This window comes from Ips typographus, linkage group LG2 (assembly GCF_016097725.1).
Source record: "Ips typographus isolate SLU linkage group LG2, UJ_Ityp_2.0, whole genome shotgun sequence".
NCBI classification, from domain to species: Eukaryota; Metazoa; Arthropoda; class Insecta; order Coleoptera; family Curculionidae; genus Ips; species Ips typographus.
The window spans coordinates 25,196,113-25,223,839 of NC_138423.1; the positions used below are offsets into that span (position 1 = coordinate 25,196,113).

The 27,727-nt window shown below is 33.8% G+C and overlaps 2 protein-coding genes across 4 annotated transcripts in view; one reads left to right on the top strand and one right to left on the bottom strand.

The window, feature by feature from the left end:
* LOC145724958 (uncharacterized) overlaps positions 1 to 27,727 on the bottom strand; it is a 112,528-nt gene that overhangs the window by 68,706 nt on the left and 16,095 nt on the right. The window lies entirely within an intron of this gene.
* Positions 1 to 27,727, top strand: part of LOC145724959 (tetraspanin-1-like) — a 97,675-nt gene that overhangs the window by 58,647 nt on the left and 11,301 nt on the right. For all 3 annotated transcript variants that reach the window (XM_081973472.1, XM_081973471.1, XM_081973473.1), the window contains exon 2: positions 26,070 to 26,298. In XM_081973472.1, coding sequence (XP_081829598.1) covers positions 26,084 to 26,298 — 215 coding nt within the window. In that variant the 5' untranslated portion in view covers positions 26,070 to 26,083. The remainder of the gene's footprint in view (positions 1 to 26,069; positions 26,299 to 27,727) is intronic.

Here is a 27,727-nt window from a genome sequence, read left to right on the forward strand (position 1 = left end):
TGCTTGTACCATGATAATATACAAACTGACATTAACACTGTAGGAGGCCTCATCAAACACAGTTTACATATTAAATCACCAGCATCAGCTTTAGCATTAAATGCACGTTACTCTGTTGGTATGCACTTTGCCAGGGAACATGTAAATTGAACTAATGAGAATGAGATGCACGTTTTCTGTGTAGAGTATCCAAGTATTGTAATATCAAGGTTTGTCACTAGAAAAGAAAAAAAAATTCAACGTTTTGATCGACTTATTGTCAATTTTCTGTCTCAACGCAGGAAATGTTGATTTTTTGATTAAAACCCCATTAACTAACTCTCCTTCAGTGTGCACTAAATCTAAATGTGAATTAGCAGTCTTTAGTGGATTGTCTAACTCTTATTTGAAGCCAAGCTTAAGTGTGGTTCAGATTGTGTGCAATTCAGTTGAAAAAGTCACAGTATGAACTTAAGTTTGGCTTTAAATTCGATAGTGCAAATGGCAGTAAGTTTTTTAGGTTTTAGTTGTGGTTTGAAGTAATCACAAATCGCTTTAAAAAATAAGACAATTCCTTAACAATGTTGCTACATAAATTAGAATCTGTTAATCAAAAATGTCCTGACCATCTCAATTCGTTTTTCAGGTCTTTATATTCAAGATTTTAGGTTTAGGTTAGGTTAGATCTTATGTGTTTCACTTGATAAACATTTTGAATTACTTGTTAATCAGACATTTCTGCGGTTTTTGATTTAGGTTATTTAAATCCGATTTTAATTTTCTTCTTTTACCTCTCAATTTTTAAAAAATTGTAAAAATGATATTTTTGGTCAAAAATGTGCAATTTTCAAATTTTTTTTATTTTGCCCTATAAAGGTTCCAATAAACGGAAAAGGGCATATTTATACCAGAAGATCTGAAATTAGATGAAATAAGCACTTATTTAACAAATTGTGAAAATGCAATTTTTTGTAAAAATTTCATTTTTTTTGCTGCTATTTTGTAATATTTTTTTTATCCCTTTTCTAATGGCGATTTAGTGAAATTGATAGAAGTTCAAATAAAAAAATTACAACGTTTCAAAAATTGGAAAAATGACATTTTTGATTAAAAATGCAATTTTGGAAAAATTTTATTTTTCCAAATTTATTTTTTTGAATTACTTGTTAATCAGACATTTCTGCGGTTTTTGATTTAGGTTATTTAAATCCGATTTCAATTTTCTGCTTTACTTCTCAATTTTTAAAAAATTGTAAAAATGATATTTTTGGTCAAAAATGTGCAATTTTCAAATTTTTTTATTTTGCCCTATAAAGGTTCCAATACACGGAAAAGGATATATTTATACCAGAAGATCTGAAATTAGATGAAATAAGCACTTATTTAAAAAATTGGGAAAATGCAATTTTTTGTCAAAATTTCAATTGCTGCTATTTTGTAATATTTTTTTCATCCCTTTTCTAATGGCGATATAGTGAAATTGATAGGAGTTCAAATAAAAAAATTACAACGTTTCAAAAATTGGAAAAATGACATTTTTGATTAAAAATGCAATTTTGGAAAAAAATTATTTTATCCCTTCCAGTGCAAAGGGCATATTTATTTATATATTTTAAGGACTTTAAATTAAGTGAAATAAGCACGTTAATCATTTCAATAATTGAAAAAATGCCTTTTTTTTGTCAAAACTAAACAGGTTTCAATATACAGGGTGGGCCAAATTGGACGTATTTAAATGGGAAGTGCTCTTATTAATAGAAATAGGCAAGACCTGTTGCTTAATATCTGTCACCGTTTTACAGATATAGGGTGCTTCTCAGAATTCGAATTTATATCAAAGCACCTTAAATTAGGAAAAATAAGTTCACTTCAACTTACATTTTATAATGCTTCCAACTGCTTTTATGCTTTTTGAATGTCGTTTAGACTATCAAAGTTGAATGAAACTAGTTTACAACATTTTAACTATTAGAAACTCTAACCGTCATAATTATGAACCTATTTAAGCAGGTTTAGGTTATATAGCTTTGGTGTATACGACGGTAAACTGTCTAAAATGACCTTATTAACCTTCTTCTATGGCTTCTACAATTATTTAAGTAAAGATTCTCGAATACTGTCAGAAGTTAAAAAATATCATTTGAACCGTAGTCAGAGATATGGTACAACAATTACAACTCATCTAGCAAGTTAAATTTTGTTTTTTCTAAATACTAAGAAGGTCACCAGCTTTTATTTAGGCCACCCTGTATATTAATACTTTAGATTGGGACCAACTTGTAATAATGCAATTAATAATCCACTTTTCATATTTCTGTTTACCAAAAATTAGATCAAACATTAGTTAAAAGTTTTAAAAGCTTTGTTGGAGAAATTGCTACTTCCTCACAGTTTATTTTTGAAATTAAAACTCATATTTATACAAGCTTGCTATTAGTGACTCGCACATGTAACTTTTTCGCGTTATTCACATTTTCCCCAACACTCAGTGTTTAATCCCTGTAAGTGGTCATCCATTTGCTCTACGGTTTAATGACTCAACAGACATAACAAAATGCAAATATTTAGATTTAAAAGGCATTATTATTATTGTTGTTTTGCATGGCATACGTGGGCACCAATCTGATGTAATACCACCCCACGTGTAATAATAACAACAAAATAGGCAAGCCGGTATGTGCCGATATAAATCTTTGTGTCTCGGTCGCCTCCAAAATGAAAAAATCTTAGTCGATGTTGCAAAAACCAGTTACCCACCTAAAGGAAAATTACTATAAATACTCAAACACTCTATGGATAATCATCAGTTGAAGAACCGACAACAAACCAACCACAATCAACATGAAATTCGTCGTTGCTATTGCCATTTTCGCCATCCTGGCCGTATCCAGCGTTTATGCCGGAGTTATCGGAGGTACTGTTTTGACTCCTGTTGGAGTTGGTCTTGGTCCCACTGTGCTCGCTAGTCCAGGACTCGTCGGTGCTCCAGGTTTGACTATTGGAGGTTTGGGACTTGGCAAGGGATTGATCTGGGGCTAAGAAGTTGTGACCGCTTTAACAATGTGAAATTATAATAAAAAGTGCATTTTTTTCTTTTGAATTTTAGTGTTTTCTTTACTTTTGTCTTCAACTTTAGGTTCGTCATTCAACTTAGATTCCAAAAAAAAAAACTTTGTTATTTAGGTCACGCACCATACCCTTTATAGAAAGACATAATCCGTTCCGCTTGGCAAACCCTAAAAACCCTCACAACCGTCATAAATAATACTCGTCATGCGAGCGACATAAATATGTCTCGCCTTACCTCAAGCGTGAAAGAAATTCTCTTCCTCTTGGAAAATTTTATTTCGGTGGTCGACGTAGGCGGAGACGACACGTGCTGCCTAAAAACAGACTTTAACTTCGAAAAGAAATATAGTTTTACCGAAATGAGCTAGAGAAATTCAGTTGTCAGTTTTAAGTAAATAAAAATAGGTGGAGAAATGCTATCAAATTTTCCGCATTGTAAGTTTTCCTCTTAATTTAGGAAAAAAATAAATAATTCTACAAATTCAGGACAAAAAACTAATTGGTGCACTTTATACACATACTGCGGGCCGGTAATAATACAGGGTGGTCCAGTTTTAAATGTCAATAATTCACCAATCCATAGCCAATTAAAAAATAAGTTGACATTCATTATGTCATTTTCCTGAAAAGTGCTTCCTAAGGAAAATACAGTCCTTCAAATTTCTGTTTAAAAAATAAGTTTTTTTTGTCATAACTGTCAGATCGTTGGAGCAATATTGATCAAATTTGGAACACGCACTTTATTACACGTTATTACGGTCAAAGACCCAAAACTAACCCAACCCAACTTAAAAATTGCCTTGGAAACGGAAAATTCACTTAAGAAGTTTAAAAAATATTATTGTAGCCAGTTTTCACAGTTTCCAGACAAACTAAAAGACTTTAGTTTTGAAAATTGAATTAGAAAAGATAAAAATTTCAGAAGCTTAAAAATTGTGTTTATAACCAGTTTTCTTGCAAATCGAGAGACTTTAATACTAAAATTTGACTTGTAGACATAAAAACTACTTTTTCAAGAACTTGTTACTACAAATTCATATATTTAAACCTTAAAAATTGACTTGAACCCCAAAATGTGACTGAACTAATGAAAAGTGACATCAGAAGCTTAAAATTTGCATTTGAAGTAAGTTTTCATAATTTGAAGACAAATTTCAATATTTTAGTCTTGAAAATAGTCTTAGATGCAGGACATTGACATTAGATTCATGAAAATTGTCTTGAAAACGAACTTTTTGTGCTTTTTACTTTGCTTTTCATTTTCTTCGACTTCTGGACTATTTTTAGTGCTTCAAAGCTGCTTTCAGCTTGGAAAATCGAGTTTCAAGACTATCTTCACCAAGTTATTGACATAGCAAACTTAAAAAACATTTTTTACATTCTTCATAGACTTAAAATGCCATTCCAAGCTTTGTCACTATTAAATCAACTTCTAGACACCTCAGTGCTAAAAATTCAAGTATTTCTTAATAAAATAGAATCGTTTTTAGTGTTTTAAGGCTGTTTTCAGTGCCTCAAATCGAGTTTCAAGACTATCTTTACAAAGTTTTTGACTTATCAGGCCTAAAAGCCAGTTTTTAGACTATTCAGTACAAATTTGGACTTTCACAAGTCTTGAATGTTCAGTTTTAAACAATAAAACGATTTTTTAAACTGAAATTTGGAGGACTGTATCTTCCTTAGGAATCGTTTTTCAGAAAAATGACACAATGCAAGTCCACTTATTTTTTGATTGGCTATCAAATGGTGAATTATTGACACTTAAAACTGGACCACCCTGTATATTACGTAACTAGTGCTGTAAGAAGCATTTTACGCACGATATGGAATAAGTTAACTCATGGATAATGTAATTCCATGAGTGCGTAAAATGCCTTAGAGCACGTGTGACGTACTATACTTTACCTACGACCAAATGGAAAGTCCTGTTTTCGCAATTTATATAATTCAGGGTAATTTTTCATTAAAAAAAGTATATTTTCAACGTATTGGAACGAACGGAAGGAAGAAATGTAAACAAAATCAATTTTTCCCAGCATTAGAGCGATAGTTTGTGGCCGATCTTAAAACTGTGCGTTTTTGTTACAACTGTGCGTAAAGAGGTTCATTACATAACGGAAAACTTTGCGTAATTAGCTGTTTACACTGAGGTCGTAGGTAAAGGCGTTTACGTTTAGTATCTTCAGGAAAGAATACTTTTTGGTTCAACTACCACTATTCGGATAAGTTTAATGTCCATTTTTCTTAAATTTTACATTAAAATCAACAGATTGTTGGGCAAGTGTAACTTCCGGTGCAAATCAAGTTGAAATAGCACCCCATTTGAAATATTTTGATGTTTAAAGCCCGCGAAAAACACAAAAATGACTAAGTTTTCACATCAGTTGCATTATCAAACCTATTGAAACTTAAAGAATTATAAAGGTGAGGTAAGCAAGATTGAGGTAAACCATTTTGGTTTTTAGCTCTGACGGTGACGCAATAAGTATCGAAACGGAGGAATTATTTGAGAAAAAATTATACTTTTTTATTTATTACAGAATATACACGGTTTTATTCAGTTTTGTCAGAATCACTTTCAATAATTGTAATAACTACTACAATACCAAATTAAGTACATTAACCACTTTTGTTAATTGTCAGTTATTTCTACTTTATATTTTTTGGAATTTGAATTTAAAATTCTTCAATATGGTGATTCTAAAATACCTTCATCAGCGTAAATTATCTTCATCAAAATTTTGACAAATAAAACAAGTTGGGTACAGTTTATGGTTTATTGGTTACCAGATAATCCAGATTACTTAACGAAACTATAATATGTGCCAAATTAGCTTCAAGTCTAATAAATCCACATGTTACGTTTCCAAGTAACCGATTGCAGGTGGTTTGTTGATGGTTTAACCCCATTGAACGCGTCCAGCACCCCATCCAGCACCCCAGCCTGGACCAGCCCAACCCCAACCTCCTGGAGCAGCAACTGGAACCGGTTCTGGTTCGGGTTCGGCCATGGCGAAGGCGAAAACTGCCATTAGGGCTACGGCAACGAAGAGCAAGAACTTCATGATTGATTCAGTTGTATAGCGTCAAAGGAGACTATGTTTAGCTAATCTATTTCTTAGTGTATTTATATGGAATCCGCAATGGAAAAAAAAGTTGAAAGTGAATTATTTTTTATGCAAATAGATTTTTTCGATTTCGATCTTACCGAAGAACAATTTACATGATTAATTAGTTTTAAGAATGCTGGTAGTAAAAATGTAAATTGATTCCATTGCAATTGCAGCTGTAAAGCAGTTTGATCTATGATGGGTCATTGAAAATGGTACTTAAATGCACCAGTCAGCGATTAGGTTGATTAAGTTATATCGCTTTTTGTTGCTGAGAAATTGAATTCTTATCCAGGTTTAGAACAATTTACTATTATAAATTCATTGGCAGACAACAATATCTAATTTGCACTAGATCTGTAAATAAAGCTATTTACTAAAATCACAGTATTTTGAGCAACTTCTTAAAGTTTTTTTTAAATTTATTGCAACTGACTGGAAAAAACTTTGACGATAGAACTAAATTAGAGATTTATTTAACCATTAACTTGTTCGAAGATATCGTAACGAAAAAGTTAAAAGATTTGTTACTGCAATTAAGTTGTAATTGACAGACAGAGTGGCTCATCAAGCTTGATAACCAACGAAAAAGCCAAAATAACAATATATTAAATATTCAATCAATGATCCTTAATATACCTATTTAAATTGCATACATAATCTAGTAGGAATTATCGAATAATCAGAACACAATAACAATGAATGCAGATCATTTATGTACAATGTGAAGTCAAATAATGCACTTTTTTTTCTCTTCTAAACACACCTCCAACCATCACGATATTTTTTCAAAAGTTTCATAAGCTTGTCTCATCCAGTATAAATAGAATCTAGTGGCATTCTGTTGTCATTCGTCTTCCGTTCAACGAACAAACGACCAAACAATCTACCATCATGAAATTCCTGCTCTTCGTCGCTGTTGCCTTGATGGCCCTCTTCGCCTTCGCCATGGGTATCCCAGAACCTGAACCCGTCGCTGCCGCCTCTCCCGGAGTTGTAGGTCTTGGATGGAATCCCCTGGGTGTTAGTGTGTTACCTGGAGCCGTCGTTGTCGGTTAAATCCAACTAAAATGTCGACAGTGAACCGAAATTTTTTGAAAAATATATCAGCTTGCAAGTGATTTTTGTTGTTTTAATTTTGGGTCTGAATTTTTGGTGTTGCAATTGAGAGTATCACGAATTATCTGAAGGTTCAACTAATCTTGCTGTTACAGAACTATACTCTCAGTATTAATTGTCGCCTTCTACTGGTCTGAACATGTCACTAGTTGGCACAATGTAAAAATGGTTACTTTAAAATATCTAAAATTTAAGTTACCTTTTTGATTGGCTACGGTGACCTCTTAAAAAATGAGTTTTAATGCAACCAACCTATTAACATTAAACCACGTTGTTCTGGGAGTTTGTCTGTTAAATCAACTAATTTATTAATCAATAGTAGTAATAAATGATACTTTAGGAAAACCTATCTCATTTACTACGAGTGTAATAAGAAAAATGCTAAATAACAGCAAAACTGATATTGAAAGAATTATTTTTTTACTAACTTTATTTATATTTACGAGAGAGTAGGTATATGGATTATTGAAGCATAAATGGATATGTTATTATCTGTTACATTTTTGAGTGAGTGGTATACCATATACGAGCAGGATTAATATTAGTCAAACAGTGTTTAAATTCCTCCAAAGTATACTGGAAACTGGAAATCTCCCAAAAGTTTACATAGGTCTTCGAAAGCATTGTAAACTTTCCAAAAAACTTTGGAAAGTACCAGAGGCCTCTAGAAATATTTTGGAAACGCCAGCAAGCTCAAAAGTATTCTGGAAACCTTCCAAAAATTAACAAAGATTTTTGAAAGTACCTTAAACCTTCCAACAAATTTTGAAAATTGCCAGAAGGCTCTAGGATCATTTTGAGAATTCCAGAAACCTCAAAAGTGCACTGGAAACCTCCCAAAAGTTTACAGATCTCTTCGAAAGTATTGTAAACTTTCCAACAAACTTTGGAAAGTACCAGAGGCCTCTAGAAATATTTTGGAAACGCCAGCAAGCTCAAAAGTATTCTGGAAACCTTCCAAAAATTGACAAAGATTTCTAAAAGTACCTTAAACCTTCCCACAAATTTTTAAAATTACCAGAGGGCTCTAGAATCATTTTGAGAATTCCAGAAACCTCAAAAGTGCACTGGACCCCTCCCAAAAGTTTACAGATCTCCTCGAAAGCATTGTAAAGTTTCCAACAAACTTTGGAAAGTACCAGAGGCCTCTAGAAATATTTTGGAAACGCCAGCAATCTAAAAAGTATTCTGGAAACCTTCCAAAAATTGACAAAGATTTTTAAAAGTACCTTAAACCTTCCAACAAATTTTGAAAATTGCCAGAGGGCTCTAGGATCATTTTGAGAATTCCAGAAACCTCAAAAGTTTACTGGAAACCTCCCAAAAGTTTACAGAGGTCTTCGAAGAAAGCATTGTACACTTTCCAACAAATTTTGGAAAGTACCAGAGGCCTCTAGAAATATTTTGGAAACGCCAGCAAGCTCAAAAGTATTCTGGAAACCTTCCAAAAATTGACAAAGATTTCTAAAAGTACCTTAAACCTTCCAACAAATTTTGAAAATTGCCAGAAGGCTCTAGGATCATTTTGAGAATTCCAGAAACCTCAAAAGTGCACTGGAAACCTCCCAAAAGTTTACAGATCTCTTCGAAAGCATTGTAAACTTTCCAACAAACTTTGGAAAGTACCAGAGGCCTCTAGAAATATTTTGGAAACGCCAGCAAGCTCAAAAGTATTCTGGAAACCTTCCAAAAATTGACAAAGATTTCTAAAAGTACCTTAAACCTTCCAACAAATTTTGAAAATTGCCAGAAGGCTCTAGGATCATTTTGAGAATTCCAGAAACCTCAAAAGTGCACTGGAAACCTCCCAAAAGTTTACAGAGGTCTTCGAAAGCATTCTAAACTTTCCAACAAATTTTGGAAAGTAACAGAGGCCTCTAGAAATATTTTGGAAACGCCAGCAAGCTCAAAAGTATTCTGGAAACCTTCCAAAAATTGACAAAGATTTTTAAAAGCGCCTTAAACCTTTCAACTGAAAATTGCCAGAGGGCTCTAGGATTATTTTGAGAATTCCATAAACCTCAAAAGTATACTGGAAACCTCCCAAAAGTTTACAGAGGTTTTCGAAAGCATTCTAAACTTTCCAACAAACTTTAAAAAGTATCAGAGGCCCCTAGAAAGGTTTTGGAAACGCCAGCAAGCTCATAAACCTCCCAAAAATTGTCTAAGGTTTCTTAAAACCTCTCTTCTCTCAAATTTTGGAAAATACCATATGTTTCTAGAATCATTTTGAAAACTTTAGTTTACCTACGTATGCAACAAAATAATTGAGTTTTTTGCAGATCTAGTGCAAATTTTAGATATTATTCTTCTTTATAAGCTGTTTTATTTCAGCAAATCTAGCCATGGACTAAGATAAGTACAATTTTCAATATAGGTCAGGTTGAGAAACATTGCAGCTGCAATAGCACTGAATTGATTTACATTGTTTTATTATCAGCTTTTTCATAACAAGATTATCATGCAAATTGCTCTTCGGTACAAAAAAATCTATTTGCATTAAAAATAATTCACTTTCAACTTTTTTTTCCAATACAGATCCCATATAAATACAACCAAGCCTTGCCTATCCAATCATAGTCTTCTTTGACACTGCCTACTCACTATACAACCATGAAGTTCTTGCTCTTCGTTGCTGTAGCCTTAATGGCTGTTCTCGCCTTTGCTGAAGCCGTACCCAGACCAGTTGCTGGCCCAGTTGCTGCTCCAGGTGGTTGGGGTTGGGGTGCTCCAGGATGGGTTGGTCCAGGATGGGTAGCTCCAGGATGGGGTGCAGGATGGGGTGCTGGACGCGTTCAATGGGCTTAAACCATCAACAAACAACCTACAATCGGTTACTTGGAAACGTAACATGTGGATTTATTAGATTTCAGAATCTAATTGGGCACATATTATTGTTTTGTTAAGTAATGTCTGGATTATACGGTAACCAATAAACTATAAATTGCATTGCTAACTTGTTTTTGTTATGTCAAGACAATTTTATTGTAACCACATCTATTTGGGTCCTCTGCTACAGCTAAAACCAAATTGACCAAATTATTGTCAGAATTAAGAACATTTATTATTCATGGAATGAAACGTGACAACGTAGCATTTTATGGCCCTAATTCTAGTCTAGTTTGGCTTCATTTCCATTTCTCATTTCCATATATCTTAAGATTTCACATTTTAGACTGACATTTTAACGACATTGTGTTGTTAAGCGTTGGCAACGCAGAATCTCCAAGAATAATCAATTACTACCATCAGAAAGCAAATGCTGAATGTCGTAAAATATGATGTTTGATAGTGCATTCACCATAAATCATTAACATTACAATATAGAAAGAATCCTGAAGAAATGAACGTTTTAACTAAGGTGTTTACAAAATATCCAACTAACCATAACTCACCTAACTTAACTTAAACCTTGTTAGAGATAAATAGAATTATTTCTCAATTAAAATTCATTCAAATTAGGTGACTTAAACGAATAATGCCCTAGAACAACAATAATGACGACAAAGCAAAATGAATTGCATCATATTTCCCAATACCCATTTTTCTTAAAGTGAAAACAAGTTATCAGGTAACGACATTCAACGTTTCTTTAGTAACTAGTAACCTAATACGTCTTGTGCATTGTAGTAAATCAATACTACATTGCAGAAAAATAAAATGGTTTGCATAAAAACGAAACCAACCATATAGAACGTACTCATAGGCGCCCCTTAAAAAATTTAATTGTACTCCACCCTGTCTCAGCCCTTTAAAAAAGGTCACGCCACTGTTTCTGCGGTTTGGCCGGTCCTTTTGCATGATATAAATAATCAGCACATCTAATGAATATTCATAATTGTCTCTCAAAGTGTAAGAAGACAAAGCAAAAGATGAAATTCCTGGTTTTCGCCTTTTTGGTCGTTTTGTCCGTTACCATGGCTCATGCTGGTCTTTTGGCTGGACACGGAGCTGTTTTAACTGCGCCCGCTGTTGCTGTGGCCCATCCAGCTGTTTTGGGACACGGAACTGTCATTGGACATGGACATGGTGCTGTTGGTCTTGGACATGGTACCATTTGGTAAACCCGAATTGGAAATTTTGATGTTTTTGGATTTTTAAAATATAATAAGGCACACAGCATTTTTTTGTGTTTTCTTTGTTTGAAAATTTTAGATTCATCTTTGTTAAAGGATTTTAATACATTTAAGCGGTCGCAAAAATACTTGAATAGGTTTTACGTGCTTCAACAAACTCAAATCTTCCTGACTTCTTTTTAAAGGATTTCCAACCTTTTGGAAAAGATGTATTTCTTCTTCCAGGAACCATTTTCAGCAGAGTTCAGGTATTTTACTTATCGTGGTAAGCTATCTTCAGATGATTTTGTTTTAAGGCTTCTATACTCTCTTGCCAAAGTTTTTCATTGATTGGTTATTCAGCAAAAGTCATATTTACAAAGTTCTTTTAAAAGTCTTGCAGTATCGTATCCAAGTAATTTTGACGTAATTCGTTTTGCTCGTGTTAGAGTAAATCCTTATCTTCAGCGGTTTTTGGATGTTTTGCTGTGTTACTCTAAAAAAAAAAGGTTCTAAAAAGCACCTTCAAACAGATACAAGACCTTCTCCAAATGTCTTCTTAACAAAACGCTAAATCTTCTGTAGATAATCTCTTTGGCAATTTTGACATATTTTTCTGGTGTTTTCAAAATATTGCCAAAGGAAAAATGGACAGATATAGTTTGAAATTTTGACAGGCTACTAAGATAGGAATTCTTCAATTAAATTACTTAAAAATCGATATTTTCAAAAAACAAAACTCTTTGGTTTTTACATACTTTGCCCCTCCCTCCAAGGAGCCTATTCTTGAAAGCAGGGAACGGAATTCTCAAGAGAAGTGTTGATAGAATGTGACAGAAGAAGCTGACAATGGCAGATTCCTGTCACATTCTACAGGTCTTTCTCTTGATAATTCTCTTCCCTCGTTTGAAGAATACGCATCCAGTTTGGTTTAATCATGCTTTGTGTTAAGTTCTAAACGCCATTAATAGTAATTTAAGTGTGCACAAATTAATATTTTGTGTGAATAACACAACATTAGTGATTTTTTAAACTTGCTGCATGTTAATTACGTTGTGACAACAACTAAAAATATTGTAATAAACAAAAAACTTGTAAGAAGTTTTTTGATATTGATATTGATTCCAATTATACTAAAACCAAGAAACTCTCTGTAAAAAAGAACACACAAAATTGTCTGTGTGCCTTACTTATATTTTGCCAAAAATAAGAAAATTCAAGATGCATACAAAAAATCGTCAAATTACACTTAAAATTATTGACAAAATAAAAAAATTTGCATTATTTGCCTAACCAACAAAATCATACAAATTTTTAAATTTGGGCAATAAAATTCACAAAACTTTCAGTTTTAAATTAACCATGAATCAGACCAACATGACCAATCCCAATGGTAGCCACGTGAGGAGTGATAATAGCAGGATGGGCCACCGCCACAGTAGGAGTCAGGATGGCTCCATGGCCGATGATACCAGCGTAGGCCGAGGCAACGGCCAGGACAACGACGAGGGCGAAGATCAAGAATTTCATCTTGTTTGTTAGAAAACTGCTGTTTCTGGTACTGTAGGAACAATTGGGTATAGTTTTAGGTTAAGTCAGGCCGGGTATTTATATTAAAGGGTACCAAAGGCCGCCCCCATTCTAACCGCTATATGTGATTCAATATGGGGAAGGATTTCATCAGCCTTTAGTTGTGGTTATTGTTCTCAAGTTTGTGTACGTGTGTAAAATTATAGGCGTGTGTGAGGAAAGAGGGGAGTTGAATAAAAAATGGTTTAACTGCCCGGAATACGGAAATTCTAAAGGTTTATGGGCCAATACTTTGTAATGCAATAGCAGTAAATAATACGAAACTTTAAATAAAAACTTGACTCGTAAACAAACTGAGTAGGTTACGTTACGCTGACGTATTTATTATTTTACCAATTGGTAGCTTCTCACAAGGTAATTCTTTCTTTTGTCAAAAAATATTATATTAACAGCAGAAATAATATAAATGGCTGATATTAAAACTGACTAACAGATCTGAGAAATTCAGAATTTTCAGACAATCAGAGAATTTGTATTTTACGATGAGGGATAATTAAGATTAAGGAAAGTAAAAAGAAGGAAGAAACAGTTAAAAAAATTTTTTGATACACACTAGAAGAAGCTGACCCCTCACATATAATATGAGTGAGTAATTTTCATAAAATAGCAATTATAACTCGGTTTTTGTTATTAACCTAACACCCAGATATTCTTCAAGTTTCAACTCAATTTTTTCAATATCTTCAATAATAAGAAGTAAGTTTCATCATTTTTGCAATAGTAAGATTATCTTCAGAAAGGTTTAACTTATACATTTTTAAGTTCTTTCTGATTTATGGCACTTTTCATAAGGTACATTTTCTACTTGCTGCAGTGTCATCATTATCAGAACGTTTTACAGTCTATAGTGCATTTCACATTTCTCAATTTTTTCTTAATCTAATCTTAAGACGGTTTTACACGTTAGAAACTCTCAAAAAATATCTTGTAAATTTCTGGTCAGTTTGCATTTTCCCAATCAAGGTAAAATAAAATTGTTGTCTTGTCTGATGAAGGAAATTGTACCAAAACTGGTCACCAAATGACTTTTTTAATAAATAGCAACGACTTAAAGTTTGTTTGTTTTTTCCTGTAAGACATGTGCCACTTTATGGATTGGGCTAAATTACAGTTAGTATGATGGACGTATTTCAGAAATTTCAATCTCTCATCTACAATACCGATATTTCGATTAAGCTAACTTCGAATTACAATCCGCAGGCTATGGAAATCCTGTCATTTTCAGTCCTTGCTATCAGAGTGCCTTGAAGCTGCCTTACTAGCTTTTTAACGATATTTTTCCATAAAATCTAGTTTAATTAATAAACAAACATAAACGTGTTGTATCATAGATAAAAAAGCTTTTTGCTAATGTAAAATAGTCCTCGATCGGATTGGCGTAGAAAAAACAAAGCAATATGCAAATGTCCCACTATGAATGCTAATCGCAAATTAGCGGTGCCTAGTACAAAAGTCTGAGATTTATTGTATCTGCAATAGGTTTTTTTTAGCATAATACCGCACAATCCTACTTTTCCAACCTGAAATTTTTTAAAGAAATCACGTAACCTATAATTAGAATGCTAATAATATAAATGGTCTATAATTAACCAGGCAAATCAGAAAAGGGGGTAAAAATTTAAATTTTACAACCAGCAATATAAATACCAACTGCTACCAACCCTTAGAACATAACCGATCGGTCAATCAAACCGTTTGTAATAATGAAGTTTTTACTTTTTGTGGTTGTTGCCCTTGTGGCTGTATGTGTCGTCTTGGCCGAGCCCAGACCTAGGGCTGCACCAGGTGGTTGGGGAGCTGGTGGATGGAGTGGCAATGGTGGTGCCGGGGGTTGGGGCGGTGCCGGAAGCTGGGGCGGCCCCGGAGGATGGGGCGGTGCTGGTGCATGGAAAAAATGGTAAACCAACTCAATACGTATCCTTGGACATTCTGGAGTTTACTGAGGAAGTTAACACGCACCAAATCTAGTCTGGTTCTAATTTAGTGAGTGTTAAGTTGTCTTGTATGTAAAAAAGGTTGTCTTGATACTAAATAGATGAATTTTTACTTTGTTATTTCTCTTTCATATTCACTTTTGTTTTTCTCAACTTTACAGTCCTTAGTTTGAGTTTTTACAGCCCTTTTTTTTTTGGTGTGTTTCTTCTATTATTTTAATTATCAAGGAATCTGGAAAACAACCGTAAAACTTTGTCGCATTAAAGAGTGTCCCGTATACGAAACGCTCTCAAGTTTTTACAGCTCCCTGAAAACACACATTTTACAATAACAATTGGCCGCAAAATTGCCGTAAACTTCCAGTTTATGACGACTTCATGTTTAATTTACCCACTGAATATCAAACACTTATGCAAAATTAACCGTTTTTACAGTTAACGTTCTAAATGGTGTTTGTTAGTGTTATTTAAAGCGCAAAATAACAAACTTCTTTTTCTAGTGTGACGATGCAATGTGACGTCATTCCAATTTGATTTGATTACCTATATACTTTCTCCCAAAAGTTGCTAGAGAAGTCCTTGGGTGTAAAACAATACAATCTTGGAAGTGAATAAAGTTATAAAAATAACTGCAATCTAACCAACGTCAATGAATTAAGTCAGTTTTGTTCGCTTCGCTTAGTACAAATACGAACAAGTGCACAAAAGCGATCTGGACCAGAAGTCCCATTTAAAGACTCAAAGGGCTTACTTTTCATGTCCGTTGCACAGTTCGGCTAGATTTAATTAATACGTTTTGCCCGGCTCAAGCCTTTTATTCCGCCAACTTGAAAAGTTTCATTATTGTTCACCAACACAAAAGGGCGTCTCGATAAATTTTTATATAACAAAGTTCTTTCAGCTAATTAGCAGACGGGCTGCGTATAGTTTGGCTTTTAAGCTGTCGCCATTAGAAACAAACGAAATGCCCTTTTCGTGTCTTTTTCGTCAATCGACTTATTGAAAACAGAAAAGTTGCACGAAATGAAACTGGAACGTAATAGAAGTTGCCGCTTCGCAAATCGGCTAAAAAGTGGAAATTTAGGTGGTGGAATATATTATTAAATTGTAGACGGGTGTAGTGTAAAAGTTCCGAGTAAAGCGGTATTTTTCCTGGAACTTTTCTGACAGCGAAAATAGTCTTTTGACTCATAAAACACGCGATTTTATTCATATCATACCAATTTTTATTATTATTCTTTATTTTAGGAAAACTAGAAAAAGAAGTTTCAGTTTTTACAGATTCATTTTGTTTCCAAAAAAAAAAAACACAATTTCAAGTTGAAAAAAAAAATTATAATAAGTTTTTGCGATCACTTTCTTAGTTTTTCTAGGTCACGTGACCTTTTCCAAAATAATAAATTACATTCTATGTATTTATAAGTGAGTATTTTGACATAAATGGATTTGCATGGATACGTGACAGTTTTCTTAATTCTCCATTTGCTACATTTTGATTGAAACTTTGAGGTTTACTCATTTTTAATAACGATCATCTTCAACTCGTGCAACTTTTTCAATTTAATAATTTTTTCCTACTCGGCTGCGGTAAAGTGCACTTTTCCGCATTGCAAGATTAATTTACAATAAATGAATAATAAACCTGCAATTTTGAAATGTATATGTGTAAAGCAAAAATATCCAGTTTCACCAATCTTTTTATGAGATGTTTAAGCGAAGAAAAAATGAGTGCGGAAAAGTAACTCTACCGCACATGTTTTTTTAAATTTACTTTTCCGCACTCATTTTATTTTTCAAAAAAAAATATTTAAATCAAAAAATCATAACTGTATACATATATGATTTCTCAGTTAAGAGAATACACTTTTAATCATCTTTGCAAACAAAGGCTTTTATTTTACTAATTTTACTATTCATTTTCGTTCAATTTAATGAAAAATTATACGTTTATAGTTTTTTTTTTAAGTTAATGTTCTAGTTAAGTTTGTTATTTTTTAACTTGGACCTCTTGAGTGACTACTCGTTTTCGACTAATTTGGGGTCGCTGATCCCAAATCCGCAGTCAGAATTCACGTACCTCTCACCTAGCCAGAGTTTTTTGCAAAAACATGGTTAACTCTGTCAGTTTTGGAGATATCGTCAAACCGACTACACCAGCGTGTTTTCCAGGCAATTTTAGCATAAAATGACGTTGAGACGCATGCTCTAGCTTAAATAACAAAAAAGTTAGATTTTATCACTTGGCAACGTTGTACAAACTGTAATTTTGTTATTTTTTAACTTGGACCCTTTGAGTGACCACTCGTTTTTGACTAATTTGGGGTCGCTGATCTCAAATCCGCAGTCAGATTTCACGTACCTATCACACAGCTCGAGTTTTTTGCAAAAAAGTGGTTAACTCTGTCAGTTTTGAAGATATCGTCAAACCGACTACACCAGCGTGTTTTCCAGGAAATTTTAGCATAAAATGACGTTGAGACGAACGCTCTACCTTAAATAGCAAAAAAGATAGATTTTATCACTTGGCAACATTGCACTAATTGTACTTTTGTTATTTTTTGATTTGGACCCCTTGAGTGACCACTTTAATTTTCGTTGGTTTTTATAGGTTTAGGTTAGGACAATTTTACTAATTTTTAATAACAATCGTTTTTTTTTTAATTTTCTATTTGTGAAATTTTGATTAAAACTTTGAGCTTGATTTTTTAAATTTTTATAAGTTTAGGTTAGGTTGGGCCAATTTTTCTAGTTTTTAACATAAAATGTTGACATTTTAAGCTTGGAATTTGGATCAAAGATTATTCGAAACCTTTATTACATTTTTTTAAAAAAATTGAATTTTTATATTTATTATGGAAAAATAAGAACTTTTTAGTTGTATTTCTGTGATCACGTGACAGTTTCTCAATATGCTCAGTCTTGACTAGTTTTTCTCCGATTACGTAACAGTTCCCCGATCAAATAATCTTTATCAGAATCTCTCCATAAGTTTTTTAAACTTTTTGAGATTCAGTACCTCGGTAACATAAAAAGATAGAGAAGCGAAGTTTGGCTAATTTTGTAGTATTTTTTGGCAAATTCTTATTTTGTCTCTTAAGGGTTCCAATGCACAGCATAATTATACCAAAGGACCTTAAATTAGGTGAAAATTAAATCAGCAGGCATTAAATCAGTCTCGTGTGTATCTAAAGAAACTTAGTCCAAAAAAACCTCTGCTGGTGGTAAATCGTTAAATTAGAAAAGTAAGTGAACGGAAAAACTTTACAAACCGAAAAACTTCGATAAAATGCGAAGTTTGCCGATAAAGTCTCCAATCGGGTATTTGTTCATTTTTAAACTGAAAGGAAAAAGTGATAAAACACCTTTATCGGTGTTATTTATGTGACTAACCGCTTCGTAAAGTTTTTGGGGGCAAGGTATAAAAGGAAAGACCGACGAGAAAGACACCATAATGTGGCCACGGTCGCTTTGTTATATTAGTTTATATTGTGCCCCAGGTCTGACATAAAGTCCAAGCGGAAAGATCCCAAGTCACCTGGACTAAAATACGTAAACCATAGCAAAGTAATCGAAAAGTTAATATTTAAAAACCTTGATCATCAACAGAGGCAAATTGATGCCTATCATTCAATTTTACCAAGTCCTCTTCCTACACTTTATGAATACAGGACTAGAATTTATGGAATTTAGTCTCTCTGGAATGTTTTACATGCGAACGAGGATAATAAGGTCAGGTCGTAGGATAATGTCACAAAATTCCACTCGGGTTGCTGTGACTAAAATAAACTTAACCCTCTAAAAAAGCCTCGTTCTAATTATATCCGAGAGGATCTCGAAGATCCTTCAGTCTTGTTAAACATAACGTAACATCCTCCTGAAAATCGATCGACCCTTTAAGGTCAGCCCTTGAGAACAAGATTTCACAAAAGCTTGTTGTAAAATTCCAGCCCACTACGAAAATATCCTTGAATTATGAGGACAAAAAGCGTTGAAATTGCAGCTCACGAAATGACTTCAGTTTTGTGGCAATAATTTATTTTTATATGTGGCGAAGACAGCGCAGGTTGCATTAAAAATACATCAAAAATCGCTATATTGCATATCAGAGCCGAACGATAAATCATTATAGCAAAACCACATTTTTCTATCTTTATTACCCACAAGCCAATTCCATGAGGCACTTGTTTATTAATATCGTACCAACCTTCCAATATACGTTAATTTATAACCTAAATAAATATTTTATTTTTTTTGCTAAGAACTCACTAGTCCTGGGACGGACTTGCTTATTTACGAGAAAAAGGGTCCAGAAAAGTGTACTTAGATGCAATAAAAATAATTCAGAGTGATGAAGAAATCGAGTTTTACAACATTTAACCTAGCTTTTTAGAAATGTGCTCAATTTACCACATCACCATTTAGAACTGTAATTTCCAAATTTCTGATTTACAGTTGCCTATTCTGAATTACATTTCATGGTTTCTGAATTGCAGTTCGTTATTCTGAATTACGATTGACTTTTTCTGAATCTCACTTGGCCTTTTCTGAACTACATGATGTAGATGTCAACAGTGAAATATGTGAATATTGATACAAGATTTTCAGTTTACAGTGTGGTGCTCCATTAAAGTCAAGTGAGACTGTTCAAGAGAATTAGCAATGCAACACTGTTTATGACATACTTTTAATGCGAGTTTGGATGATGATCATCACTACCAAAATCATCCATAAACAAAATTTACGAAATATCCGGACATAAAATAAAAAGCTGTCCCGGAAAGTTAATATAAAGCGAAAGTCGAATTGAGTGGAAGAAACTCAAACTGGTGAAACTTAATAACTGTTCCGAGAACTATTAAGTGCAAAGTTCTAGAATTTACGGTCGAGCACCGCTTCAATGAAAGGAAATAATTAAAACGGCTTTCCGTAAGAAACAGTTCTCTAGAGATTATTGCGTAAATGGTTCGATATAATAATTGTTGCCGGATGAATTAATGCGGATGACACGGCTTTACACGTGTTACCCTTATAGTCAGATGCAGCTCAAGTTTATACAGGATGGTCCAGTTTTAAGTGTCAATAATTCACCATGTGATAGCTAATCAAAAAATAAGTTGACTTGCATTATGTAATTTTTCTGAAAAAGGTTTCCTAAGGAAGATACAGTCCTCAAAATTTCAATTTAAAAAATCGTTTTATAGTTTAAAACTGAACATTCAAGACTTGTGAAAGTCCAAATTTGTACTGAATAGTATAAAAACTTTTTTACTACTAGGAATGGTCTTATGATTTGCTTTCTCAGACTGCCATCCTGGTTGAGTGTCTGAAACTGGCATTCAAGAACTAAAAAAAGTCCGGAAATCAAGACAAAGATTGTATTGTGCATGAAACTCATTTTTTACTACTAAAAGTAGTATAAAAGTTGACTTTTAATGCTAGAACGGACCTTACTAGGACTAAAGAGTCCAAAAGTATATTTTCAAGACTTTAATTGGTGTACAACTCAATTTTCTGGACTGGACAACAAGTCTAGAAGTAAATTAAATTTTCGGACTATTTTATTTCTAAAAATGAGTTCTCAAGACTATTATTGTAGCATTTGGTACCAAATTTTTTTACTTTTATTACTGAAGAAACTTGACTTTTGGAAATAGTATTAAACTTGATTTTTCAGTCTTAAAAAGCATTAAAAACAGTCTGAATTTCTTAGAGATGCTACAATTTATTGCACCTATGAATGTAGAAGTCAATTTAATAGTGAAGAAGCTTGAAATAACATTTTCAAGACTATGGTCAGTGGACACACTGGCTTTTAAGCCTGATAAGTCAAAAACTTTGTAAAGATAGTCTTGAAACTCGATTTGAGGCACTGAAAACAGCCTTAAAACACTAAAAACAGTCTAGTTTATTAAGAAATACCCGAATTTTTAGCACTGAGGTGTCTAGAAGTCGATTTAATAGTGACGAAGCTTGAAATGCCATTTTAAGTCTATGAAGAATGTAAAAATTGTTTTTTAAGTTTGCTATGTCAATAACTTGGTGAAGATAGTCTTGAAACTCGATTTTCCAAGCTGAAAGCAGTTTTGAATCACTAAAAATAGTCCAGAATTCGAAGAAAATGAAAAACAAAGTAAAAAGCACGAAAAGTTTGTTTTCAAGACAATTTTCATGAATCTAATGTCAATCTCCTGCATCTAAGACTATTTTCAAGACTAAAATATTGAAATTTGTCTTCAAATTATGAAAACTTACTTCAAATGCAAATTTTAAGCTTCTGATGTCACTTTTCATTTGTTCAGTCACATTTTGGGATTTAAGTCAATTTTTAAGGTTTAAATGTATGAATTTGTAGTAACAAATTCTTGAAAAAGTCGTTTTTATGTCTACGAGTCAATTTTTAGTATTAAAGTCTCTCGATTTGCACGAAAACGGGTTACAAACACATTTTTTAAGCTTCTGAAATTATTATCTTTTCTAATTCAATTTTCAAAACTAAAGTCTTTTAGTTTGTCTGGAAACTATGAAAACTGGCTACAATAATATTTTTTAAACTTTTTAAGTGAATTTTCCGTTTCCAATACAATTTTTAAGTTGGGTTGGGTTAGTTTTGGGTCTTTGACCGTAATAACGTGTAATAAAGTGCTTGTTCCAAATTTGATCAATATTGCTCCAACGGTCTGACAGTTATGACAAAAAAAAAACGATTTTTTAAACAGAAATTTGAAGGATTGTATTTTCCTTAGGAAGCACTTTTCAGGAAAATGACATAATAAATGTCAACTTATTTTTATTATTATTATTGAGATTTAAAACTGGACCACCCTGTATAATTAACTTGTCACTGACTGAGCTAGAGAGTTTGCTATCCTCTGAAAGTTTGTTGCAACACTGTGAGTGTGTGATTTTTGCCTGTGCTGATTGTAAGTTCAAGCGCCATTATAAAAATGAAAACCTCAAATTGAAGTTTTCTTAACGGCATGTTGAACCTTTAGAATGTTTCTCCAGTGATGGTAAATAGGAGTGATTGCAAAGGCTCTTAAAAAATCCTAGACTTCAAAGTTTTTAAATAATTAGATGCAAACCTAAAAATAGTAGAATACAACAAAAGAGTCTTTAGTAAAAGACTTAAAGATGGCAAAACTGGCAGAGAAGGTGTAATTAGCTAGTAGGACAAGTATGCTCTCGCTTGTAGGAAGTAGGTTTCCCGGAGTGAGGTTAATCTGATTAGTTTGAATGGGAAAACGAGCCCATTAAGGACTGAGATCGTCATTTACGGTTGTTGCTCCCATTCGGAGGACTTAATTGGAAACAAAACAACAGGTTTCATTATCTAATGCCAAAATTTAAAATTACACCCGATTAATTGTGTAGAAAATACGTTTAATTAATTGTAAGTTTGCAAAAACTTACTTAGTTGATCATTAGTGACCCTGACAGACAAGCTCTAAACAATTTTCTAGTTCTGCACAAAAAAGTTTAAAAGTCAATGCACGCTGATTCCAAAGTAATGATGAGACGAATCAGATCCTCAAAGACAAACTAGAAGATTATCTCGTTTACGATTTACAGCTGCTGCCTCATCCCATAAAACTGACTTAAATCTAATAGACTCCGACGAACAAGGACGTGCCCTGTTTCACAATAGCTGATCGACCCATTCCGATACACGTATCGTATCAAGTTAGATTTTACAATTCATAAACTGACTGGATCGAAACGGAATTTACGTTTTCAAATAGCAGAATATTCGAATATAAATTGCTTCCCGACCATTTGGCGCAACTATGTTTGGTTTAGTGCCAGACACGCTGATCGAGAGCCTCCACTATAACAGGATTTAGTTCCATTAGACGGTGGAGTGGACTTCTTTGCTGCCTTGGAAAAGCGACGCAGACAAAACTGCTTCTTAATCATGAATAATGCAGTTCGATAGTGGGAAAGGGTTGCTCGGCGACTAATTCGAATAGTGAAGAGCGCGATCGGAGAATTTAAGTGGCCATTATGCCTGAACGTTTTATTATTTCCCCGGCAATTTCCTATTCCCGAAACTCAGCCGCCCCTTTCAGATTTATAAATAGTTTTACTACGTGGGGGGGCGATAAACGACGCACGCATCGAGTTTGACGGATCCAATAAAACCAGTACAAGCAGATTGATTCTAAAAAGGAATTTTTATTATACTTAACAGAAAATACTACATTTTCAACTGTTTATAAAATACAGTAAATATGACATTTTCGGAACAGCGCACGGAAATTTTTTCCCGATCCCTCTTTCCGTGCGCTTAATAATAAATATAGATATCCATGATACTAGATATTCTATGGCAACCCGAAGAAAAAAAAGAAACGAGTAATGTGTCTATAGCAACGATTTATTTATTAATGACAAATTTTATTTTCTGTCAGTGAAAATTAAGTATTTATGTATTTATTACATTTTGCAAAAATGAATTCAGATTGTGAAGAAAATCGGGATATTCCCGAAAATATCTTACAACGAGCGGCAGAAGTGAGTGCAGATTTATTACCAGTGAAATCCAGGTTGAGATATGAACAAGAATATAACAGTTTTACCGAATGGCGGACTCAGAAACGAATCAAAATTGTGAGTGACGATATTCTTTTAGTATATTTTTCTGAAAAAGCCAACACTATGAAATCCTCCACTTTATGGAGTCGATTCTCTATGTTAAAGAGTTGTTTGGCAATAAAAGAAAATACTCACCATCAATATCCAAAAACGATTGCTTTTTTGAAACGACAAGCTGTAGGATATATACCAAAGAAATCCAAGATTCTTACAGCAGAACAAGTAACCAAATTTTTATGTGAAGCTTCAGATGGAGAATATCTACTAGCAAAAGTAATTTTAGTGTTTGTATCTTCGGTGCATGCCGCAGAGATGATTTAATACGTTTGAGTTTAGATGATGTGGAAGATAATGGGCGTTTCCTTGTCGTGTTCTTACGAGATGGAAAAACTCACAGGTCAAGAAGTTTTACCATTACCAATGAAAATTGCAAATTCGATCCCTGTACAATTTACCGTAAATACGCAGATCTCCGCCCTAAACATATGGAGAGTAGAAGATTATTTGTTGCATACCGAAACCAAAGATGTTACGCTCAACATGTTGGGTGCCATACTATCAGTGGTATTCCAAAACTTGTTGCAAAATACCTAAAACTAAAAAATCCCGAAGAATATACCGGACATGGGCTAAGGCGCTCTTCGGCAACCATGTTGGTGGAAAACGGCGGTGATTTGCTCACTTTGAAAAGACACGGAGGATGGCTTTCTTCCAATGTAGCAGAAGGATATATAGAAGAGTCCATACAAAGAAAAATTGAAGTATCACGGAAGTTGTTTAGCCCTTGTAACTTGGAAACTACAACATCTGTAACAGTCAATCAAGAGAACCAAAGCACACACGAACACTCCGCTTCAACATCTTTAGCAGAGTCTTTAGTTCAACAAAAAGAAATGCAAAAGGGATTAAGCCTCAACAATAATACGAATTGTACAATAAATATTACTATTAATAATAACGGTTCTGTCCAAAATTAATTTTCTTAGAATTACCTACTTGTATTTTTTTTGTTAATTTGAGTTGTATGTACTTACATTTTTACTGTTTTAAAAATAAAAATAAATATTCCCGATTTTCTTAATAATTTTTTGCGATATTTTTTATTTATGTTGATTTCAGATACCTAAGTATAATAAAAAATACTACTCGTCCAGAAATGGATTTTCCGTTCTTGCATGACTTCCCGTGTTCGGCTGCGCCTCACACGGGAATTTGTCACGCGCGCACGGAAAAATCCTCATTTCTGTACTGGTAATGAAATATACTATTTTACGTTTTACAGATAACTGACAGATGTCTTTTTAAAAGTAGGAAAAGTTATTTTTAGATATTCTACCAGAAAGAAATTTAAAAATCAAATTGTGGAATGTCTAAATGAAAACAACAAACAATGTTTAAAAGGAAACAAAGTCCCATAAGTTTAAAGAACTACGTACTTTGGTAGACCCTGTATAAGCTTTTGCTTTACTGCCGCTGCTTCGAAAATCCTATGCCACTATATAATTTAATTTCCCTGCTATGAAAATCTGCAGCTGCAGAATTCGCTTTACAACCTCCTGCGAATCGGGATAAACAGAATTGCTCGCTTTGCAAAACCTCAAATTTGTAGTATTTAGATTGTCTTTAGTGCAAGTATGTACAGACAGCTAGTCATTACTAAGTGATTAACTGGAATAATTCTAGACTGTATAATTTAAAAGACTCCAGATTCATCTATTTTTTATAATGTTTGTCAAGACCGTTGACAGTAGACAGTTTGTAGTATTTCAAATAAAAGTTATCACTTTTTATTTTTTTTTGGTGAGTTTACATGAATAAATTCTAAACCGTTTGTTACCTTAAAGTAGCATTATTTTTTAAGTTCACGAATACTTTATTTAAACTGCTCGTCAAAAAGAATGGGACAGCAAAATGTTTGTCAATTTTTACCGGCTGTTTCTTTAAATTGATTTTATTTACTACTACATTTTATTTTTTTTTGAAGATTAAAAGGTATTTTCTTCCTCTTTCCAAGTATACAGGGTGTGTGAGTGTAGTAAAAATTCAGGACACGCACATTTTCAGACATAAACGTTCGCATCGTTGAATAGATAGACAAATAATTTGTAGGGCTTTGTATAATGTAAGAAAATAATATTACAAGGTTGATAGGCAAAAGGGCATAGGAAACACATAACAATCTATCTCAATTTTAAGCCAATGGTAACTATGGAATGAGTTTGAAGTACATTTTTTATTTCTGCAGAAGTTGCGTCAATTTGAGAATTTCCAAGTATTGTGTGAAAGTAGTAGAAGGTCATACTTTAATCCAAGTTTAAGTTAAGTGTGGTTCAGACTGTGATAATAAAGATGAAAAGAAACACAGTCTGAACCACACTTAACTTAAACACAGCTTAAAGTCGACGGTGCATATGGCAGTAAATTATACTGTAAATATAGTCGGGACGGTACTTTAGCCACTCCTACTTGACAAGATAATATTTCTTATCATGAAACGAAAATACTTACCATGACAGACTTACCAATGATTACTTTTGACAGATAGTATCTGATTATTGATTAATATTGACAGTTTCTGAGTAATGCGCATCAGCTGATAATTGTTTTAAATTATTTTTTAGGTGCATGGGGGGCGATGGGCTGGGGCGGCACGGCTGAGGGGGGCCTACGGAGGCGAATGCCGCTTAGGCGAGCAGACGGAAGGGCGGCGACGACGGGGGCCCAGAGTCCTGGCGGCAGGGCCATGCGCTACTACCGCCTATGGATCTACACATGCAACACGGCACTCTTAGCTGGTGTCTTTGCTTTCTGTATGGCGGCAGTTCGAACAGTCGTTTTTGACTTTAGAAGGTCAGTTTACCGTTAATAACATTAATACCAAACCCATTAGTCAAATTCTTTCACACAAATCACCAATTAAACAGAACTCAAAACATACAAAACCATTTCAAAGAAGGTTCTTACTATTTGCAGTTAACCTTGTACGCTTTACCCCAAAAAGTCAAAAGGTGCAGTCAGAACATCTCACAGATAATAATGTGACATTTGTGACAGTTTGCTCTTTTGGAGTCCATGGATTGGGGCGCCCAATCCATTGGTTAAATCACTTTTTTGATATCTCCACAAATAACCCGGAAATCGCCAGTGTCTCGAATTGAGTGACAGTTACTGTCATTTTGACAGCTGGAATGGATTCCCCGTCCCCAAATTAGTCGAAAATGAGTACCATCAAGTCTAGTGAAATCGGACTGGTTTTGACGTTATTAGCTGTCAAAGTGACAGATTAACAATAATGCATCTCAAGCGTTTTTTATCAAAACAAAACGAGTGAAGGGTGGTTTTTGACTAATTTTGGGGCGCCCAATCCATTGGTGAAATCACTTTTTTGATATCTCCACAAATAACCCGGAAATCGCCAGTGTCTCGAATTGAGTGACAGTTACTGTCATTTTGACAGCTGGAATGGATTCCCCGTCCCCAAATTAGTCGAAAATGAGTACCATCAAGTCTAGTGAAATCGGACTGGTTTTGACGTTATTAGCTGTCAAAGTGACCGGAACAAAACGAGTGAAGTTTGTTCTCCTCGCGCCAGGATACAAAATTAAAAATTAGCGAGCGTCTTGGAAAACGGAGGCGTGGCCAGAATGCGACGGTGGACGGAAGGACACGATGGTTTCCGGATTCCCAAGGTTGCCTGGCGCGCGCGCTGACAGTAGAAAACCAAGATTAGAGCCAGCGAACGACAATTTGCGACGTTGCCAAGTCTCATCATACCACCCATGTTTTGAAATGTGACTAAAGTTAACTTTAACAGCTCTGTATTTATTGATTAGACAAAAAACAAAGTCCATACTTTTCAGTGAAAAACTGAAATGCTTGAATATGGACGTATAAGCAGCTAAAAGTGCGGAAAACTCCTGCATTTTGGCACTCATTGTATTTCTTTTGTAAAATATCGAGAAGGAAAATGCACGATGCAATCCGTTGAATTCAATTCATTCGTAGTAAATCACCGGAAAACCCTCTAGAAATTCCCTAGAAATAACTAAAGTAATTTATTCTTAACTAAATTTCCATCAGAGTGCCGACAATAAATGTTTGTTTATCTGGCGAAACTAATTTTGTGTTCTATAGGGCTTTGAATCATTTTTACCAACACTTAAGTAAACCAACATAACTGTTTATTGTTCCCAGATAATTTTTATACATAGTGTTTTTAATAAGTGTTCTATAATTTACAGGGCGATTCCTCAAAAAGTCCTAAAAGTATAAAAATTAT